We start from the raw sequence: 22,249 nt of genomic DNA, 5'->3' as shown, positions 1-22,249 counted from the left end.
TTTATTCACTGGCTAGAGCTGTCTGACCTAATAAGCAGAGGCTAAATTCACAATTAATTAAAGATTTCATGTTCATTCAGCCAAGACATGCCTCAAACCATTTTTTGTTTAGCTGGCCAGCAAGATACTTAGAGACATATTTAGGACATCTTGCAACTATAATCAACATATGCAAAATATCCCATTTCAAAGAAGATCCTTCCTTTATAAGATCAGTAATTCTGTTGTACGAATAGGATTTTTCCCTATTATGCTAAGTATAATCATTTTGTAGTAAATGAATATGGCAATGTACTATATGAAAATTTATATGTAATTTGATTATTGGTAATTTAACAAATGGTTCTCTTACCGGAGTTCAGGAAGCATATTTCTCTATTTAGGGATGAGGAAACAGAGGTTTGGAGAGGTTAGGCAATGTTCCTAAGGTTATATAACAGGTTATATAACGCAGGAACTCCTATCTGCTTAATCCAAAGCGCCTAGCACCCAACAATACGGCTCTTACTTGATATATAATGATAAAACCTTGATATATAATGATAAAAACTAACTGCAATCACCTATCTTTTTCTTTTTTCTTTTTCTTTTTCTTTTTTTTTGAGACAGAGTCTAGCTCTGTCGCTCAGGTTGGAGTGCAGTGGCGCAGTCTCGGCTCACTGCAACCTCTGCCTCCCGGGTTCAAGCGATTCTCCTGCCTCAGCCTCCCAAGTAGCTGGGATTACAGGCGCCCGCCACCACGTCCAGCTAATTTTTGTATTTTTAGCAGAGACGGGGTTTCACTGTGTTGGCCAGGCTGGTCTCGAACTCCTGACCTCATGATCCACCCGCCTTGGCCTCCCAAACTGCTGGGATTACAAGCGTGAGCCACCGCGCCCCGCTCACCTATCTTTTTCTAAGGATAGAGACCGAAGAAGCCACAACTCCTTTCAAGGAACCAGCTGACGTCCATGGGATGCTGTGGTGCAGGACACTCATGGGGTGCTACAGCTCATGCCCCTTGGTTTCCTGCTGGTGGAAGGGAAATGGGACTAGATACGAGATTGGCATCTAAGCCATACAAAAAAGCTGTCTCAGACAGGTTGGGCCAGTAAGCACAACGTCACTATCTATATTGGCTTCTGGTTACCTATTGGGTTTGGTTTGGTAAAAATTAAGAATCAGACTTCTGGGATGCAAGCTATGCCGAGTTCAAAATCTGCTGTCAGCCCCTGTGTTTCAAGCGTAACCCTGAACCTCATCATTAATCAGGTGACCTTAGACCGTTTTATCAGCCACGTATCTGCTAACAAAAATCTCCCTTCTGTGAATTGAGAACAGTGATGCCGCACATTCACTAAAAATACAATGAGAGACAGATGCTCACTTTCTTTATTTGCTGTTGTATTCTTGGTCCCACTTTGCCATTTTTAAAACAGGAAAACGTTTCCCTTACTTGAACGCTAAAGTGCAAAGCTGCTGTGGACGCTGCCTTCTTCCACCTCCACACTCCACTGTCCTTGCAAACTTTGGACAGAGGAAAGGTGGGCACGGGGCGCGAAACTACAAGTCCCGGCATGCACGGCGTTCTCCGCACAGGCGCACGGGGACTACCCGGCCAGCCAGCCTGCGGAGACTCCGGGGTCCCCGCGCCGGACTGGGACTTGGGGCAGGCAGCCCGGGCGGAGCGGGCCGGTGCCAAGGGCGGCCCCGGGCATTGCTCTGCCCCGGGCATTGCGTGGCGCGCGTGAGGGGGATGCGGCAGGAGGCGGCGCGGCGGGAGGAGGAGTAGGCGGCGGTGCCCTCGGGAGGGAGCTGCGCACGGGCCAGACGGCTCCCGGAGGCTCCGCAGTGCCGCCGCCGTCGCCCCGGAGGCTCCGCGCGGGAGCCATGTAACCCTGCGGCGGGCTCCGGGCTGCTCCGTCCTTCCCCAAGCTCTGGGCTAGCGCGGCAGCGGGGCCACGGTGAAGAAGCAGTTCAATCGCATGCGCCAGCTGGCCAACCAGACGGTGGGCAGGTAGGTCACCCGCGGGCACCGGGGCCAGTGCGCGCCCGCGAGGCTGCATCCGCCGGGGCGCGCAGGTGATGGATCCCGCCCGGCCTCCTGTCCTCCTTCCTTCCGTCCCTTCCCCTGCAGCAGCTCCCTTCAGGCGCTGCTCGCAGGCGCGACCCCTCCTCCCTGAACTTCCCATACCCCGGAGCCCTTCACACGCGCCGCCTTCTGCTCCCGGCTCCGGTTGCCAAGCGCAAAGTGTGACGCATCCTTTACCTGCGTCCCCGGCTGCCCCTTCGCTTCGTCCTCCCTGCCTTTCCCGGGGACTCCCTTCTCCCTCTGGCCGCGTATCTTCCTGGAAACAGGTGTTTGCTCAGATTGTGCTGGAGGCAGCTGAACCGCAGTCGGTCTGCGGAGATCTCTTTCCTCCCCTCCCCTGCGCCGAGTTCAGGGCTGCTCCCGGGTCCAGGGAAAGTGCTGGGCCTGGTCGGCCTGCCCCTCCCGCCGTGTTTATTTTCAGGGACTATGACTGTACGAGATTCTGGATCACTTTCCTGGCCGGGTTTCTTAAGGCGTTTGGTTGGGGGAAAGAGTGAGGGGTGGGAGAGGAAGGAAGGTGCTGGTGGAATGGCGTTGCTGCCTGCTTGGTGTTAAGACAGATTTCAGTGGAGGGAGGGAGGCTACAAAAACGAGGCCCAAGTCCTCGGGAAGATGAGAATCGCAGCCAGGTAGGGGAGGGGGACAGAGGCCCCACAATCAGAAGAGTCAGGCCCGGGGAAGCTGCAAGACCCTGCCTGCTGCCATCACGATGAAAATGGGCTACATCTGGACTCCAGGAGCGGCTCTGCAGGGTGCCAACATCTTTTAAGGTTACATAAAAATCCTGGTGGGTCTCTCCCAAGATTAGACATTCTCTGAACACAGGATCGTTAGGTAGAGGGGATTTTTCCTGGAACCCGTACTCCTGGGGAGGGATTTCCGCTGCTGCTGTGGCAAAGGAATTCAGGTGTGCAGTTCTAAAGCAATCAGAAAGCAAACAATCCAGCCTTGGGTGCAGTTCAAATGCAAGCTCAACGCATCGAGGGCTCTCCACTAGGTTTACGGAGAAACCAAATACCTTTCTTGGGTGGGAAGTGGAGCCTGAACTGGCACCTGGTAGGATGGGGGTGGGGACAGCCCTGGGGAATAGGGGACATCTGAACTCCCATCTCAGCATACTGCCCTAGTTACAGTGGGCATTTGAGGGCAGGGGATGCGGTGGCTTCTTATGCTTCCAGGGACTCCAGATGGTTTCCAAGTAACAATGTCTAAAATTGACTTGGATTCATTTTTCCTTCCCAAACACATGTGCTTTAACATGAGGGGAATTTATGAATAGCAGAGTCAGATTAGCCCAGATTTCTGGCATGGTATTGCCACAGATATAGCCTCACGTGGACTGCCTTTTGATGTGTTGGATGCCGAGATAGTGTTTCCTGGTATTCGTTGTTTAGCAGATGACAGTCAAGCCGACCCATATTTAATGTCTTGGCTTCTTCATCACCCTGCAGGCGGGCATTGACCATCACCTTAGACCAGCCAAGTGACCAGGAGGCCCCTGACACTAGACTTGAGTGGCTGGTTTCTCTGGGTCTTGGGGTTTCAGTGCAGTGCTAGAATCTAAATGTTCAGAACGTGTTTATGCCTCCTCCCTGGCCTTCCTGAAACACAATTCTATTTTTTCAGGACCTGTTTTGAAATGGGGGAAATTTTTGTGCCATGGCATCATATCTTATTTTTCAGCCTCATCCGTGGAGGGAATGCAAAATGGTGAGGGGAGGTTGGATTTCAGAAAAAGTGGTCTTAGGTATTGAGAGCACGTTCTTGGAAGTCCAAGCAGCTGGTCACCAAGAGGTTCTTTCCTCTTCTTTGTTGGGACTCTGGTGGATGTTGGCATATGGTTGAATTCTGCCTTTCTCCGTTGGTAGCCATTGTGTTGTGCACTGGGCCAGGTGAAGGCCAGCCTGTATCGCGTTTGATGAAATCCAGAGCAAACCTTTTAAAGCAAAAACCAGTTCGTGTGACCTTGCTGCTGAAAAGCTTCCAGCGACACCTTATTGCGCTTAGCATCTCACATCTTGCCAGGGTCCTACAGGACCATCCTTGGTTGGCTGTTTTTCTTAACTCTTTTTCTTCCCATTCTCATCTCTTCCACTCTTTCCACATTCATGGAGCTCTAGCCATGTGGCCTTTCTTGCCCCAAACACACTGAGCTCATATCCACCTTGAGGGTTTTGTTTTTAATGTTTACCCATTTTTTTTTTTTTTTTTACTTGGCTGACAATGTACTCCTTCCAAGTAGCTTTTTCTCATCATTTCAGTCTTGGTTCCAAGACCTTCAAGTGGCCCTTCCTCTCCTCTTTACCTCCAGCTCATCATTTTTTCATTTCTGGACAGCACTCATCACTGATTGAAACGCTTTTATTTTTTATTTTCTTGTCTGCCTGCTTCCAGCCGAATATATTGATTGCTGTCGTATGCCTGTGTAGACAGTGCAGTGCCGTTTAGGCTACTGACTCTCAATCGATGTTTATTGCCTAGATTAAAACGGCTTACCCCGGGGTCCATGAGGGTCAGCGAGAGACACAGCATTTTTTCTATTATTGAGAATGTTTTGGGTTATGATCCTGTGAGTATTGGAGTAAAACAGCCCGCAATTGCTTGTTAATTTCTTAAATCAGAAGCACATAGGATTGGAATCTGGACTTTAGGTGTGCAGTTATAAAGCACTTGATTTTTATCCTTGTATGTTTCTAAAGTTTTCCTCTTTCTGAGGGAGGACTAAGAGGACTGAAAGTCCTTCCTCACGGCTCGCCTTCCCTAAGTTGCTTCTGGAGTTCTGAATATAAAACTTCAAGTCATTTTAACAATGTAGGAGTTACCCTACTTAAACACACTGTGTTGGGTTACTAGTACTTTCTCTTGAAGTGCTTACATCCAAGGCGTATTGAGGGCGTCAGCAACTGTGAAAAGATTTGATAAAACCCATTGTGTTTAACTGAGAAAAGTTTCAGCCCCTCCTTGATCTGTTTCCTTAGTCTGCACATGTTCCTTCTGCTTTGAACTTTCCCCTTTCTGTCCCTTCACTTCAGTCCGTCGTTTTGGGAGGCACTCCCTGGCCACTGTGTGCCTCATGGTTAGGAGCACAGGCTTTCCCCTGGGACAGGTATAGTTTGTTGCTGACTATGGAATCCTAAGCTTAATTCTCTGCACATTAATTTTCTAACTTGCAAAATGGGAGTAATAAGGATTGTACTGTGGTAATGTGGAAACTGCAGTGATAACATGAGGCACTGTGGAAAGTGGCCAGGCGCGGTGGCTCACGCCTGTAATCCCAGCACTTTTGGGAGGCCGAGGCAGGCAGATCACGAGGTCAGGAGATCGAGACCATCCTGAAAAACATGGTGAAACCCCGTCTCTACTAAAAATACAAAAAATTAGCTGGGCGTGGTGGCAAGCGCCTGTAGTCCCAGCTACTCGGTAGGCTAAGGCAGGAGAATGGCGTGAACCCGGGAGGCGGAGCTTGCAGTGAGCAGAGATTGCACCACTTGCACTAGTCTGGGCGACAGAGCGAGACTCCGTCTCAAAAAAAAAAAAAAAAAAAGATGCTGTGAAAAGTACCTAGCAGTGCTCAGCACTAGAAAATGCTTAATAAATAGTAGCTACAAGTATATCTGGGCAAATGTTCTGAGTGTTATTGAATTATATGCACTATGGCATATGTACATTTAGTAGATACCTACTGTGTGCCAGACATTGCTCTGGTTCAGGGAGTATTGCAGTACAGGGCAAACAAAATTCCTGTTTGCTTGGAACCTGCATTCTAGGCTGGGCACCGTGGGGCACACCTGTAATCCCGGCACTTTGGGAGGCCAAGGAGTGTGGATCACCTGAGGTCAGGAGTTCGAGACCAGCCTGGCCAACATGGCAAAACCCTGTCTCTACTAAAAATACAAAAATTAGCTGGGCATGGTGGCAGGCGCCTGTAATCCCAGCTATTGGGGAGGCTGAGGCGGGAGAATCGCTTGAACCCGGGAGGTGGAGGTTGCATTGAGCTGAGGTTGTGCCACTATGCTCCATCCTGGGCGACAGAGTGAGACTCCATCTCAAAAAAAAAAAGGAACCTGTATTCTAAACGCATGCTATGGTTATAATGGCTCACTTGTATTACAATTTTTATATTTTGTCATTTACTTTCCCTACTAGACTTTAAACTCTTTGGAGGCAGGGACAACTGCCCTAATACTGCCCTGTGTGGAAGGTCCTCTGTCATTCTTTGGCAATGGAATAAGTGAACAATAAGATCCATGAGCTATAGATGAGGGAGTCTTTTGAAGTAGTTCAAAGATGGGGAAAGCTCCTAATACCATGTTTCTTGAACGTTGTGATGGTGGTCAGAGGAGAAAGGAGCAGCTGCGCTGCTGGGCATTGGAAGGATGGAACAAGATTTAAGGGAGAATTTGGTTCATGCCTGATTGATGGCAGCATTTTTCTTTTTACCTTCGAGACAGTCTAGTGCTTGCTGGAGTGAGAAGCATACCAAAAGGCATAGAGTATTTTTCTTGGAAGTGACATTTGGTTGGTGTTGGGTGGAGCAAAGCCCTGAGCTAAAATTTAGCACCCAAGAGACGTACTAAGAGAAAGAAAATGGAAGAAGTAATGGCACCTTGATCTGGTGGGAAGGATGTTTGTTTTTCCAGTCTGCACAGGGGGTTCACAGCGGTCCCATCCTCAGAGGGCTGTCAGGAGGTTGGAGGGAGCCTGGTCCACTGAAGTGCCCAACAAATGGTTGAGGTGGTTCTTTGTCACTGAACACCCATTCAGTCTTCCAAAAATAATGTTGGCCTCCTAAGTAGAAAAGGATTCTTAGAAACGATTTCAGCAGCTACTGCCCAGTGATGGCCCAAGTGAGGCTTATGCTGTTGTTTAAAGTGGGTGATGTTCAAAGTGTCTGGGAGTAGGTGAGGAGCGGTGCGTGTGCGGGAAGGAGAAGGCTGGTTGGGTTGGGTTGAAGTGTGTGGATTTAGAGGCTATGAGTTGGGGAGTGAAGACAAAGTTTTGTCCCTGGAGCTCTGTGTTCTATTCCTTGACTGCTTTGCGTACATTGCAAAGCAGGCTTGGTTTCTGATGCACAGCTTTGCAAGTATCCTTGCTGCTGTGCAGCTCTTGGAATTCAGCTGCAGAGACCCAGGCATTAGCCAGTGGTGGGGAGCCTGGGAGCTGGATGCTGAGGCCGCAGCAGCCTCTAGGAGCACTGGTGCTGCAGACATTTTTGTTTGGGCCCAAGCTGCCAAAGTCAGTGAGGATCTTTTCCTTGAAGGTTTCTCTGAGACATTGCCCTGCCTTGTAGTAGCCCTTCTGAGAGCCATGACCCAATGAATAGGACATTAGAGGAAAATCAGAACCAATTCCAAATTTGGCTTTGTACTGCTTTGTTCCTTCCCTTCTATTTCCCTTACAATGGGTTAGACCTGCCAGACCAACACAGGCCCTGCCATGGGCTTCCTGTTAGCCCAGCAGGGCTGGGCAGACCCAAACCTGTCCCCCAAGGAGCGCTGTGCACATTGGGTCTCAGAGCAAAGTTTTTCATTAGAGTTTGATGGAAGCCCAGGCTTTGTTGCCTGTTGTGCTGTATATATGTGAAAGATAACAGAGTGTACTAACCCACTGATTACTGGGCTAGCAAATCTGAAGAGAATATTCTTTGCTCTTATCTTCTAAGATCCTTACTGTGTGGATCTGCTGGGTTTCACCTTCTGCTCAGCTGCTCTCAGCAGTCAGCCCGAAGCTGCCTAGATTTCCTGCCGAATTCCGTTATCCCAGACCTGCAAGTCATTGTGAGGAAGCCATGCTCTTAAATAGCAATTAATCATATTCCTTTCCATTTTGTCTCCATCAGAGAAATTTATCAATGATTTTTTTTTTAGTGATGAGCAAAAAGAACCATTTTTTTTTCTTTTTTTTTTTCTCTAGAGAAAGCAAATCAGGAGCCATACGAATATACTGGTAATTTATAGTCATTCCTTTTAGACGGGATTAGTAAGTATCCCTTTTATTAGTAATCAAGGGCAGATTATTTCAAATGCTATTTGATAAAGACAGCAAATAATACAATTATGCTTCAGCTCTGTGTGGATGTAGTTGTAGATCAGGCAGGAGGTTGTGGGGGAGAGTCAGAGAGTCAGGCCTTTTCCTTGGGGCGTGGGGCACCCTATTGAGCCGGCACCTGGAACTCCACCGCCTTTGGGAAGCTTGTGGCTGTCTAGCAATTTCAAATTCCTTTTTCTGTCCAGGAAGCAGATGTTTTGCTTTCATTTTCCAACTTTAGCGCTTATTTTTAGAATAAATGTTTATTTTCCCACAGAATTCAATTTACTTTTTTTAACCTTCATTTTGGTTATGTAAGTAATATTTGTTTATGGTAGAAAAATCGTAAACTTATGGATGGGCTAAAAGGAAAAAAAAATCACCTATAATCTCATTATCCAGAGACCATAGTTAATATTTTGGATATAGTCTTTCAGTTTTTGAGAAGTATATATATATATATTCTTTAAAAAGTGTAGAGACCATACTCTGTATACTGTTTTGTAAGCTCTTTTTTTTCCTTCATATTACATCTTGGATATGATCCCATGTCAGTAACTGTTAATCCCCAACATAATTTTTCAAGGCTATATAATATTCCACTGTAGTTAACTCATTTTCTTTTGCTATTCACTTAGCAAATATTTCTCATGAATTTAGCTTCTTACGATGAAGTCTTAGAAATGTAATTGCTGGGTCAAAGAATATGTGAATTTTTAAGACTGTGAGTGTGTATATTATACACACACACACACACTACTTTCACTGTAGCCTTGAACTCCTGTGCTCAAGCGATCCTCCATCCTCAGCCTCCCCAAGTGCTGGTATTACAGGTGTGCAACACCCTACCTGGCCCCACCTCTTTTATTTTCTAGTGAGGCTGAATTTTTTTTTTTTTTTTTGAGATGAAGTCTCACTCTGTCACCCAGGCTGGAGTGCAGTGGCATGATCTTGGCTCACTGCAAGCTCTGCCTCCTGGTCCTGCCTCAGCCTCCCGAGTAGCTGGGACTACAGGTGCCTGCCACCACACCCGGCTAATTTTTTTTATTATTATTATTTTTTATTTTTAGTGGAGACAGGGTTTCCCTGTGTTAGCCAGGATGGTCTAGATCTCCTGACCTCGTGATCTGCCCGCCTCGACCTCCCAAAGTGCTGGGATTACAGGCGTGAGCCAGCGCGCCTGGCCTTGAGGCTGAACATTTTTAAAGTTCTCTTGACATGAGTTGCCTTTTCTAAATTGCCTGCATTTGTCTTTGCCCCATTTTTCTAAAGCCATGTTCACAATTGTTTTCTTATTGATGTTAAGGTAATTTTTAATATATTAAGCATATATATGCTTTGTCACACACATCTCCCTACAAGTTTAAAAAATTTTTGTTGTATGTCTTTTTTTTTTTGGCCATATATAAATTTAACATTTTGTGATCTTAAGTCTATCTATTTGTGGTCTGTTCTTCAATGTTATGTTTGGGGATACTTTGCCAATATGCAGATTATATAAATATGCATACATTTTTATTACTGTTTATAATAATTTCATTTTACCTTCAGATCTCTAATATGTCAGTTATTGATTTTGATGTACGACATGGCTTAGGTATAATACTTAGGCTTTTTAAAATTGATTACCCCGCTATTGAGTAGTGTAATTCATACCCACCGTATTGAAATATCATCATCATTATGTACTAAAACATTTCATCTACTTTTATCTTTTTCTAGGATTTCTAGTTTGTTTTCTTGTCTGTTGGTTCTGGCAGGAATTTAAGACAGACTCAGCCACCCAGATAAGCAGTGGTGGGTTAATCCTTATCATGAGAGCCCATCCATTGGCGGGGAGTGGAGTCAGGCTGAACTCCTCAGCTCAGCTTCAACCCGGCCGCTCCTGGGTCTTTAGAGCTAAACAGCCTTTGCCTAAGGATCTTGCTGTGTCTTAACCACAGTTAACCTCCAAATTGCTCTATTATGAAAGAAAGTTGATCAGTTTTCTTGACTGTGCTCATTTGTTTATTGTCTCTCAGTATTACTTTTTAAAAGTATATATTAAGATGGAGAAAAATGGACATTTTTACAATATTGAGTATAATGAGAATTCTCATCTGGGAATAGGGCATGTTTATTCCAATCTATTTATAATCCTATAAAAGTAGTTTTTTCCGTTTCGCTCCTATACAATTTTGCTTTTACTTATAGGTAATTTATCAGTGTTGTTACTGTAGCTGCAGTGATTTGAATCTTTTCTTAAATTATATATTTTTTCTTCCTCTTTATTGCTGGAATATAGCAATGTTGTTGATTTTTATGTAATTATCTTAACAGCTGCCTTCATGAATTATCTCATTACTTTTAAATACTTTTTTTTAAAAACATTAAGTCTGTGGGATTTTCCAGGCACACAATCATATCTTCTGCAAATAATAATTTTATATTTTACTCTGTAGTGTTTATACTCATCTTATTTTCTCATCTAATTGTGTTGCCTAGGACTTATAGAACAGTGTTAAAATAGTGTGGCAATATGTGGGCATTCATGTCTCATTAACCTCAATTAAAATACATGATGATTGGTTTGAGATGTTTTGTTTTTTAATTATGTTACATATTGCATAATTTTATTATTTTACTTTGAGTTTTTTTTTTTTTACATCGAACTTAAATTTGATTTATCATGGCCTTTGCAGATAATCACAATGTGTTTTTTTCCTGGGTTTTAATATCACTCAATAATTTATTCCATATGTATTTACTGGGCACTCTTATGTTCCAGGCTTCACTGATACATCAATGATAGAGTCAGTACCCATGAGGAGCTTGTGTTTTGGGTGCTTGAACCTCAATAGATTTTCTGATATTGAGCTCTCCTTGCTTTCCTGCAATTAATCTTGACTGTGGTGCATTCATGTTTTTCTATACTGCTTGATTTAATTTATTATTTAGGATGTTGGCATTCAGCATTCATAAACGAAAGCATTTGATTTTTTTTCCGCCCATATCTGTCATGTTTTGTTAATTGTGTAAAATGAGTCGTTCAGTGTTCTTTTTGTTCCTATAGAATGGTAAGATGGAGAAGTACTCGTTCTTTGAAGATAAAAACAACTTTCCAAGGGTATTTTGTAGATGTCGTTCTTTGACAGTTTTCCAGATTCCTTGAATGGTTATTGGACTGTTCATGTTGTCTATCTTTTCTTGAGTCAGTTTGAATAACATATTTGATAGAAAAACATTCATTATATTATGATTTTAAAATTTAATAGAATCTTTTTGAGTATATCGTTGTATTTCCATTGTCGTTCCTAATTTACAATTCTCTTTTTCCCTTTGATAAGTTTTGCCCCTGAGGAAGTTCTCTCCCTACCCCAGTCAGCTCTTAGGTTTAGGCTATTCTCATTTAGATTTCTTTCTCATTAGCTTTTGATCAGCATATATGTTTTCTAGTAAATTCTGTTTTTTTCTAATTCTTTCCTCCTGATTTCCCTGGGTTTACTTTGTTCTTTTCCTGGTCTTCAGTCTTCCATGTGGTATTAGGATAGGTTAGGCTCTGCTATGATAATGCATGAGCTCTGGAATTTCAGGGACTTAACATAGCAAAAGCTTCCTTTAAGCTCATGTGAATGTGATGTAAGTCAGGAGGACTCCCATGGACAGCTCTCCTCCCCAGTGTGTGATTCTGGAATCTAGTCTATCCATCTTCCCCTCCACCTCAAAATCTCAGTATGTGGTTTTCAGTCAGTGCTAAAGGTAAAAGAGAATATAGAAGTGGTATACTGGCTCTTAGATGCCTGGGTCTGGAAATCACAAACGTCACTTATGTTTACTTTTCATGGGCCCTCCCTGGTACCCTGGATATGACTGGAGACAGGAAGCTTCTACTCCTGTTGAATCTCCAGCAGTCTTCTTTCTGCTTCCACTGTGCATGACTGTCTCTTGAATCTGCAGTCCTCTCTGCCCTGCCCTACCCTCCGACGTTCAGATATGCTCACTGCAAACTCCGCCTCCCGGGTTCAAGCAATTCTCCTGCCTCAGCCTCCCGAGTAGCTGAGATTACAGGCACCTGCCACCATATCAGGCTAATTTTTGTATTTTCAGTAGAGACAGGTTTCACCATATTGGCCAGGCTGGTCTTCCTGACCTCAGGAGATCCACCCACCTCAGCTTCCCAAAGTGCTGGGATTACAGGTGTGAGCCACCGTGCCCAGCCCAAGAAAATTAATTTTTTATTTTGAGCCCTTTCTACAACAGGGAGAGGAATAATGAAGAGAACAGAAATTATCCCACCGTACTGGAATGGCATCTACTTTATGGGGTTCTTGTCAAGATTAAGTAAGATAATAAATACAACATCCTTAGAATAACCCCTGGTTGTAATAAGCACTCAATAAATGACAGTTATTACCAGTATTCCTTGCTGTGCTGAAAGTGTCTTTGACATGAAGCATTCATTTTGTTACATTTGTATTCCTCATTACCTGAAAATTACAACTTGAAATTGATACCCATTTGTCGTCTTTTCCCAAATCAAACCCAGTTTTTCTGTATTTAGCCAAGAGCATGCCTGAAGGCAGTGCCTTGAGGTATCAGTAATTGTAATGGTTTCACTCATTGAATACCCACTGTGACTGACAGTGATTGTATCACTCAGTTTCAGTCTAGCTTAAGCTGCTGTAACAAAAGCCCCCAAATCTCAGCTGCTTACAGCATTGGCCAGTGGAGGGTTAGAGGCAGCTCTTCTCAGACCCAGGCTGCTGTGGGCTCAGTTCCACATATGGGGCAGTGATGGCGGAGGCTGTAAATGAGGATGTGAGAAGTTATATCCTGGCTGTGAATATTTCTTCTGGAAGTGACACCTGCCACTTCTACTCTCAAAGTAGAAAGCAATCCTGATACCGGCCAAAAGAAATGAAGCCACAGAAGCCACAGGAACTAGGTTATGCAGTTTATAAGCATTATTTTAATTCACTCATTGCAACATCTCTGTGAAAGGGACTATTTACAGCTCCATTTCACAGATGGGGAAATAGAGGCTAAAAGCGGCAGAGCCGGATTTGAACCCAGGGCCTAAGTAGGTCAGTCGTAGGCAAATGTCTGTCCTGCTCCTCTCTCCCTAATCTTGTTATTTCTGCTGCCTCAGAGTCCCTCAAAGTTACTTCAGTTTAGGTGGTTTTAGAAATGCTAATTAACTGCTCAAGACTTGAATAAAAATAAAAATGTCACATTCATTTAAGATAATTGAGTGTCTTGTATATACCCTTAACCACCGGGAGCATCAAGCGAAATTTCTGCCAATAGAAGATTCTTTCACTTGGTTTTTTATTGCAATTTCAGCAGAAAAGGTAAGAGAAAGTTCTTTGCAGCTCTATGCTGAGAGACAGCAGTTTGTCTGCAAAAGCCCCTACAGACTCCTGTGTAACACGTTAACCAAACAAGGACCTGAAAACATACAATCTCAGAAAGGAATGTGAAAAGTGGACAGAGCTTTTAGCACACTGCTTAGAATCTCGTGCACACTGTTGCCTTTGCAGATGTGTGTGCACACTGGCCTGGTGTTCATACATGCCGTTTAGGAGCGTTCTCTGACGGACACCTGTGCAGTACGGCACAGGCCTTCCTGTTTTATCCTCCCTCTTAAGAGTAGGTTCCCCTAAGAGTAGATACTCTTAAGAATCCCTCTTAAGAGTAGGTTCTGGTGTCTCCCCCGTTTTCTACACAAGTCTCAGAGCAGGTGAGTGCCTTGTTGCTGTTGGTTGCATAGTTGGTGAGGGAAGTGGTTTGAGATTTGCTTCCAGAAATGCTGGCTCTGACATTGATATTTTTCATCACTGTACTTTAATGACTCTGCAGTAGGGAAGGAAGCATAAAAAATTAAATACCTAATATTAATGGAATGATTAAGTAAATTCTGGTACATTTACACAATTGTAACTATTAGTGTTTTTATGACATTCAGAAAAATGTCTAAGGGCTGAGAGATATGTTTACGATAAGGAAACAGGATATATGAGTGCGTACAGGGTTAAGATTGTACAGTATTTTAAAAAATGCATAGAAAAGTCTGGAAGGAAATCAGGAAAGACTAGAAGATTAAGCATAAAATGTTATCTCTGGGCAGGATTATGAGTGATTTGATTTCTGCTGCTTATGCTTTTCTTTAACTTCCAGATTTCTTAAAATAAACGTGTATTTTATTGAAGAGAGAGAGAAAAAAAAAAGCTTCCAGGACTCAAAGTAGACAACTGTAGTCAGAATTTCTTAGAATGGTATTTTATTTTAAATTTGGGGCCCTGAAATGTCTAAGTACAAATATGTTTCAAGTTGCCTCGGCTCCTGGTTTTAAATGTGAGAAACCTCTTATCTTTAATGTTCTGGAAGGTACATCATGTCAGATCTCATTTTCTAGGATAAAATAGTCTGCCATTGGAAAATGATATGCTAATAGCCTTTTAGGTCATTGCTACTAATTTTAAAGACATAACATTTCGAGACTTGGTCTGCATGACACATACTTGAAATTTGCTGGTTCCCCCATAATCGGTTAGGGTTCTCTGGCTGCAGCAGCAGAAATAGGCTTGAGCTAATTTTAGCACAAAAGGAGTTTTGGGAAGGGTGGGGATAGTTAAAAAAATCAAAGGGAAGAGCTGGACAGTACGGCCTGGGGGTGACCACAGAGTGTCCCTGCTGTAGGGCGAAGGACAGCCTCGTCAGAGGCCACTGGCAAAGGGGTTGCTTCAAAATTCTTTTCTGTCGTTGAGTCACTCAGGTGATTCACATATGACAATCTAGTTGTTTAAGTCCGATCTTCACTTGGAAGCAGTGGGAGAATAGGAGTTCTTTTGATTGACAGTCTGCAATGACAGCAGTGAGGAGAGGCAGAGTGCAAAAGGAGAATCAGACTCTTGGCCTGAGGACAGGAAGGGGACGGTGCTGTTTAACATGCCCAGTTGTTGACCAGGCCCTTAATCAGTGACATCAAAGACTCCACCTTGATCAGTTTGCCGGGGTTCTACTTACTGATTTAGTGTGTTTCCTGGCATTGAAAGTAGTCCATTCTTTTTTCTTTTTTTTTTTTGATACGAAGTCTCCCTCTGTCGCCCAGGCTGGAGTGCAGCGATGTGGGTTCCATCCACTGCAACCTCCACCTCCTAGGTTCAAGTGATTCTTGTGCCTCGGCCTCCCAAATAACTGGGACTACTGGCATGTGCCACCATGCCTGGCTAATTTTTTTTTTTTTTTGAGGTGGCGTCTAGCTCTGTCACCCAGGCTGAAGTGCAGTGGCGCGATCTCGGCTCACTGCGACCTCCGCCTCCCGGGTTCAAGTATTTCTTCTGCCTCAGCCTCCCGAGTAGCTGGGATTACAGGCGACTGCCACCATGCCCAACTAAGTTTTGTATTTTTAGTAGAGATGGGGTTTCATTGTGTTGGCCAGGCTGGTCTCGAACTCCTGACCTCAGGTGATCTGCCTGCCTCGGCCTCCCAAAGTGCTGGGATTATAAGCGTGAGCCACCATGCCCGGCCGATTTTTGTATTTTTAGTAGAGATGGGGTTTCACTATGTTGGCCAGGCTGGTCATGAACTCTTGACGTCAAGCGATCTACCTGCCTCTGCCTCCCTGAGTGCTGGAATTACAGGCGTGAGCCACCATGCCTGGCCCCCAAAGAAGTCCATTTTTATCTCCTACCAAAATTATATTTTATCTATTTCTCCTTTTTAATTTATTTAAATTTTATTTTAGAGACAGTGTCTCACTCTGTTGCCCAGGCTGGAGTGCAGTGGTATGGGTCATAGCTCGCTGTATCCTCGACTTCCTGGGCTCAAATGATCCTCCCATCTAGGCCTCTTGCTTTTTAAATTTCTGTATCTTAATTATAGTCTGCTTCTCTAGCATTGACTTTTACAGGGACTCCTTTCCTTGTGTTCTTGCCCTGAATCTCTTCTTCCTCTGACTTCCCACAACACAGCCCAGACCATATTTTTGAATACATGAACTGAAGAATGTAATTTTCCTTCTTTTTCAAGTTTCATTCTGTGGGGAAAAAAATCCTAGCACTGTTGGAAATACTGCATACTATAAATTTATCTTAGAAATTTACAAGCTATATTTGTATTTAAGGTTCTAAGAAGTTCTGCAGTTAAGAAAACTCGTGATCATTTGTATCTCTTGGATTGCTTTCAGTTAAAATAACAGATGCCATAATTTAGAGTCGCTTAAACAATAAGGGAACTTTTATTCTGGGATGATAGGGCATCCAAAGGTAGGAAGAGTCCGGGTGCCTTGTCAGTAGGTCAGATGCTATCTTTCTCTCCATTTTTCTTTGCTTAGCCTTCGTCTGTGTCTTGGCCTGTTTCACTGTCAAAATACAGGTGTTTGCTGCAATTAGGTTATTTGCTTCCACGTTCACAAACCAAAGAGGAGACAAAGAAGCAGCCCAAGTGGTCCTGATCATGGAATAAGCGCGCTTCCCTCTAGTCTAGGCCAATTTATTTCACACGTTTACTATTGACCATTAGCACGTGCTGGAGGGAGGGGTTGCAGAGGTCTGATGGCGCCCGTGCTTCTGTCTTTGAGGCCAGAAAGTACTATTACAATGACTGGCTAAGATCCATCAAGACCCCATCTGGAGTTGGACGCGGGGATAGCCTCGCCTAAGTTGGGAGACCTTCGTGGCGAAGGGATGGATACCTGGACGAATCGGAGTTTCATGGGAAGAAAGGAGGAAGAAAGCGTTCAGTTAAACAGCCTTATCCACTGTGACCTGGCTGAAGCCAGCATTTTGAGCGTGAATACTGTTTTTCATGGGATACCCATTCTTCAAACTAGAGTTTGTAGGATGTGTCATGGAGATTGTGCTTCAGTGAAGTTCAAGTATTCCCCCTTAGCATTCAACACTTTGACCTTTGATCAAGCCGTTGCCTCTCCTTTCCATTTGTCAAAGCTGTTCTTTCAGATTCAAGAGTGCTGGTTCACCCTGAGGTATAAAACTTGGTGTATTGTGTTCTAGTTATACTTCTGCACACATCTGTCTCTGGTACTAATCTGTACATCCCCAGCACAGTGTCTGGAATGTGGACGTAGAAGAGACTCAAGAACTGCTTGTCAAAGTCATTCTCAGAGTGCAATTCAGACATCCCCCCCTTCCTAGCCTCTTCCTTCATTCTTGAATGGGAATCTGGTGTCCACTATATCTGCTATGTTCTAAGTTCCCTGCTAGAAGTATGAGGGTGGTTAGAAAGCAATTAAATACGCCACTAAAATAGAGGTGGTATCTTTGGTGGTAGATGAGGTGTTCATGGCATGATGAGAATATAATTGAGTTTGGCTGTAGTAGGGAGTTGGAAGAAGGTCCTAGAACTGAGAAGGGGAAAGCATTGTTTCTTTCTTGGTGCTTCCACAGCACTCCGCTCATTTTCTTACACCACTTATTTTTTCCTGCCTTGATTTTTAGTTGCTGTCGGTTCAGTTTTCCTTACTCAACTAGAAGCTGTGTGTCTTTGCAGGGATTGGGGTTTCCTTATCTCTGTGTCCTGACTGGTGTCCACAGTGCTTTGCAAATAGCATAAACATGTCTTTATCAAGAGCATGAAGAAGACACTGTATGTGCTCTTCTAAAAAGTGTCAAAGATGGATATTTTTATGGCCCCTAAATTGAGGTTTTTCCATGCTAAATATGTGTCTGTTGGCTTATAGTCATGCCTTCATAATCTCCAAGATTTTTCTGTACCAACAGGAATTGACTTTGGCATGAGAATTATTAGTAGTTCCTAGTGTATTGTCTTTATCTTCAAAGCATTCTCAAGCCATACCTATGAATTGCGTAGTCATATATGCTAAGAGAAGTATATAAGACGTGGCAGCTTATTGAGTACAGATGTCCTTCATTAAACAGGTATTTATTGACCACTTAGCTGTCACAGCTTGGGTCTCTGCAAAGTGGATACTGAGAATAGCATGCAGCATGTTTACTACGGGTTGCTCTTAGCATCAGTATCTGTGGAAGGGAGTGAAAGGAAGCAGGGCTAGGAAGAGGGAGTTGAGCTGTGATGCAGTCTTCACAAAGGCTTCAGCTGGTTCCACGTTAGGGGTGAGTTCAGAGTTATCCTGAGTTGGGAAGAAGGAAACTGAGCCTTTGAACCTCTTCATTGATTAGTTGTTGCCTGTGGCCTTCCCTTGAAAGGTGGCGTGACCTTCAGCAGAGGCAGTGGCAAAGGGCAGATGACCAAGGGTGGCCATCTGACAGCATTTCTACCTAGCAGGGGGGAGTAAGTCCTTTATTCCTGATGGGGAATCTGGTGTACACTATATCTGCTGTGTTCTAAGTCCTCTGCTAGAAGTATGAGGGTGGTTAGAAAGCAGTTAAATAAGCCTTTAAAATAGAGGTGGTATCTTTGATGGTAAATGAGGTGTTCATGGCATGATGAGAATATAATTGAGTTTGGCTTTAGTGGGGCTTGGAAGAAAGTCCTAGGACTGAGACCTGAAGGGGGAAGCATGTTAGCAGGCTAAGGAAAGTGGGAATGGCAGATATGATTGCCAAGGGATATACAGTATGTCTCTTTTAAGAAAGTAAAATAGATTCTTCATGTTTGGAATATCATTGGGAGTTGGGGTGAGGCTTGCAAACACGATGACCATCTAATGTATTATACAAACTGGGACCATTTCTGAGAGTGATTATGTAACTAATAATGCCGGGGACAGCAGATGAAAACCTGGGCGAATTGTATGGTCACCCTACTTACAAGACACGGTTGTGCAGATTTGGATTCCATCTGAGAACCAATGGTAAATTACTGAGTGGCCACTTGACCTCTCCCCATAGTTTTCAGTTATGAGCATGGATTCTGATGTCAGATTCCCATAGGTACATATTTTGGCTCTATCACTTACTAGTTGTAAAGCCGTGGACAAGCCATTTAGGTTTTGTCAGCCTCAATTTTCTTATCTGCAATATGCAGATAATAATAAATCTATCTTACGTTCAAAGATAAACTTAGGCACATTTAAATTTTCATGACTTTATTTGAGCATTTAGGGATTCATGAATTGGGCAGCACCAGACCACCAGCGGTTCAGGGCTCTGTTGATGAGGGGTAAGAGGGAAACTTTTATAAGGGGTCATGGAAGCAAAACAAAAAATATTTGATTGATGGAAGTGGAAAGTCTGGTTAGAGGTAAGTTTCTGTTTCTTGCTCGGTAAAGTCTCTAGTTAGAGGTTAGTTGGTAGTTTCAGTTTGGTGAAGTTTAAGTTTCATTTTGCAGCTTATATTGGGTTGAGTTTCAGTTTGCTTACATAGGAACCCAAGGCACAGGAACCATGTCATCTCAGCATAATGGCCTCCTAATTAATTTTATTGACACTTATATGCATTAATACACATAAAGTGGAATTGAAGCATTGAATCGGAGCAGTGCTGAGCAGACAGGAGGGCTGAGGAATAGTTCCTGAGACAGAGTAAGTCCTCAGTGACTGTGAATTGCCATTGTTATTATTTTAAATGGGAATAGCAAGGTCAGGCTTGGGTTTTAAGGTGATCACTCAGCATCCAGAGGGGAGAACCAGATGTAGAGGATGTATTAGTCTGTTCTCACACTGTTAATAAACACACACCCCAGACTGGGTAATTTTTAAAGGAAAGAGCTTTAATTGACTCACAGTTCCACATGGCTGGGGAGGCCTCACAATCATGGCAGAAGGCAAAGGAGAAGCAAAGGCAGGTCTTACATGGTGGCAGGCAAAGGAGTGTGTGCACGGAAATTCCCCTTTATGAAACTATCAGATCTTGTGAGATGTGGTCACTATCACAAGCAGAGCATGGGAAAGACCCACCCCCATAATTCTGCTGCCTCCTACTTGGTCCCTCTCACAACCTGTGGGAATTATGGGAGCTACAATTCAAGATGAGATTTGGGTGGGGACACAGCCCAGCCATATTATTCCACCCCGGCCCCTCCCAAATCTCATGTCCTCACATTTCAAAATAAACCATGCCTTCCCAACAGTCCCCCAAAGTCTTTTTTTTTTTTTTTTTGAGATAGAGTCTCACTCTGTCACCCAGGCTGGAGTGCAGTGGTGTGATCTTGGCTCACTGCTAGCTCCGCCTCCCGGGTTCACGCCATTCTTCTGCCTCAGCCTCCTGAGTAGCTGGGACTATAGGCGCCCACCACTAAGCCCAGCTAATTTTTTGTATTTTTAGTAGAGTTGGGGTTTCACCGTGTTAACCAGGATGGTCTTGATCTCCTGACCTTGTGATCCGCCCACCTCGGCCTCCCAAAGTGCTGGGATTACAGGCACGAGCAACCGTGCCCAGCCCAAAATGTTAACTCATTTCAGCTTTAACTCAGAAGTCCACAGTCTAAAGTCTCATCTGAGACAAGGCAAGTCTCTTCCGCCTATGAGCCTGTAAAACCAAAACCAAGTTAGTTACTTCCCAGATACAATGGTTACAATGGGGGTACAGGCATTGGGTAAATATACTCATTTCAAATGGGAGAAATTGACCAAGACAAAAAAACTACAGGCCTCATGCAAGTCTGAAATCCAGTAGGGCAGTTATTAAACCTTAAAGTTCCAAAATTATTTCCTTTGACTCCATGTCTCACATTCAGGACACACTGATGCAACAGATGGCTCCCACAGCCTGGGGCAGCTCTGCCCTTGTGGCTTTGCAGGTTACAGCCTCACTTCTGGCTGCTTTCATGGGCTGGCATTGAGAGCAACTTTTCCAGGCACATGGTACAAGCAGTCAGTGGATCTACCATTCTGGGTTCTGGATGATGGTGGCCCTCTTCTCACAGATCCACTAGGCAGTGCCCTAGTGGCACTCTGTGTGGGCTCCAACCTCACATTTCCGTTCCATACTGCCCTAGCAGAGGTTCTCTATGAAGGCCCTGTCACTTCTGCCTGTACATCCAGGCATTCCATACATCCTCTGAAATCTAGGAGGAGGTTTTCAAACCTCAGTTCTTGACTTCTGTGCACCCACAGGCTCAATATCATGTGGAGGCTGCCAAGGCATGGAGCTTGCATCCTCTGAAGCTACAGCCTGAGCTGTACATTGGCCTCTTTTAGCCATGGATGGGATGCAGGGAACCAAGTCCTGAGACTGTACAAAGGAGTGCAAATGAACCAGAGTCTGGCTCACAAAATCTTTTTTTCCTCCTAGGCTTGTACACCCATGATGGGAGGGGCTGCCATGAAGACCTTTGATATGCCCTGGAGACATTTTCTCCATTGTCTTGGCGATTAACATTTGGCTCCTTGTTACTTATGCTAATTTCTGCAGTGGGCCTGAATTTCTCCTCAGAAAATGTGTTTTTCTTTTCTCTTGCATCATCAGGTTGCAAATTTTATGAACTTTTATGCTCTGCTTCCCTTTTAAACGTAAGTTTCCATTCCAAACCATGTCTTTGTAAATACGTAAAACTGAATGCTTTTAAGAGCGCCCAGGTTACCTCTTGAATGCTTTGCTGCTTAGAAATGTATTCTGCCAGATGCACTAAATCATCTCTATCAAGTTCAAAGTTTCACAGATCTCTAGGTCAGGGGCAAAATGCTGTGTGTCTCTTTGCTAACAGATAGCAAGAGTCACCTTTATTCCAGTTCCCAACAAATTCTTCATCTCCATCTGAGATGAACAGCATTTGGTCAAAGCCATTCAACAAGTCTCTAGGAAGTTCCAAGCTTTCCCACATCTTCCTGTACTCTTCTGAGTCCTCCAGACTGTTCCAGCTCTGCCTGTTACCCAGTTCCAAAGTCGCTTCCACATTTTCAGGTATCTTTACAGCAGAGCCCCACTCCTGGTACCAATTTACTATATTAATCTGTTCTCACACTGCTAACACAGACATACCCAAAGGAAAGAGGTTTAGTTGACTCATAGTTCCACATGGCTGGGAAGGCCTCACAATCATTGTGGAAGGTAAAGGAGAAGCAAAAGCGTGTCTTACATGGCAGCAGGCAAGAGAGCTTGTGCGGGGGAACTCCCCTTTATATAACCATCAAACGTCATGAGACTTATTGACTATGACAAGAACAACATGGGAAAGACCCATCCCATGATTCAGTTACCTCCCATTGGGTTTCTCTCAGGACACGTGGGAATTGAGGGAGCTACAATTCAAGATGAGATTTGAGTGGGGACACAGCCAGACCATATCAG

The 22,249-nt window shown here is 44.1% G+C and overlaps 1 protein-coding gene across 1 annotated transcript in view; it reads left to right on the top strand.

The window, feature by feature from the left end:
• Positions 1–1,610: 1,610 nt before the first annotated feature.
• Positions 1,611–22,249, top strand: part of ARHGAP44 (Rho GTPase activating protein 44) — a 208,936-nt gene continuing 188,297 nt past the window's right edge. Inside the window, exon 1 of the mRNA XM_011933290.1 lies at positions 1,611–1,996. Within this exon, the coding sequence (XP_011788680.1) occupies positions 1,965–1,996 (32 nt within the window). The 5' untranslated portion in view covers positions 1,611–1,964. The remainder of the gene's footprint in view (positions 1,997–22,249) is intronic.

The sequence above is a fragment of the Colobus angolensis genome, unplaced genomic scaffold (assembly GCF_000951035.1).
Source record: "Colobus angolensis palliatus isolate OR3802 unplaced genomic scaffold, Cang.pa_1.0 Scaffold125, whole genome shotgun sequence".
In the NCBI taxonomy this organism is placed as follows: Eukaryota; Metazoa; Chordata; class Mammalia; order Primates; family Cercopithecidae; genus Colobus; species Colobus angolensis.
This window is presented reverse-complemented; position numbering and strand designations above follow the sequence as displayed.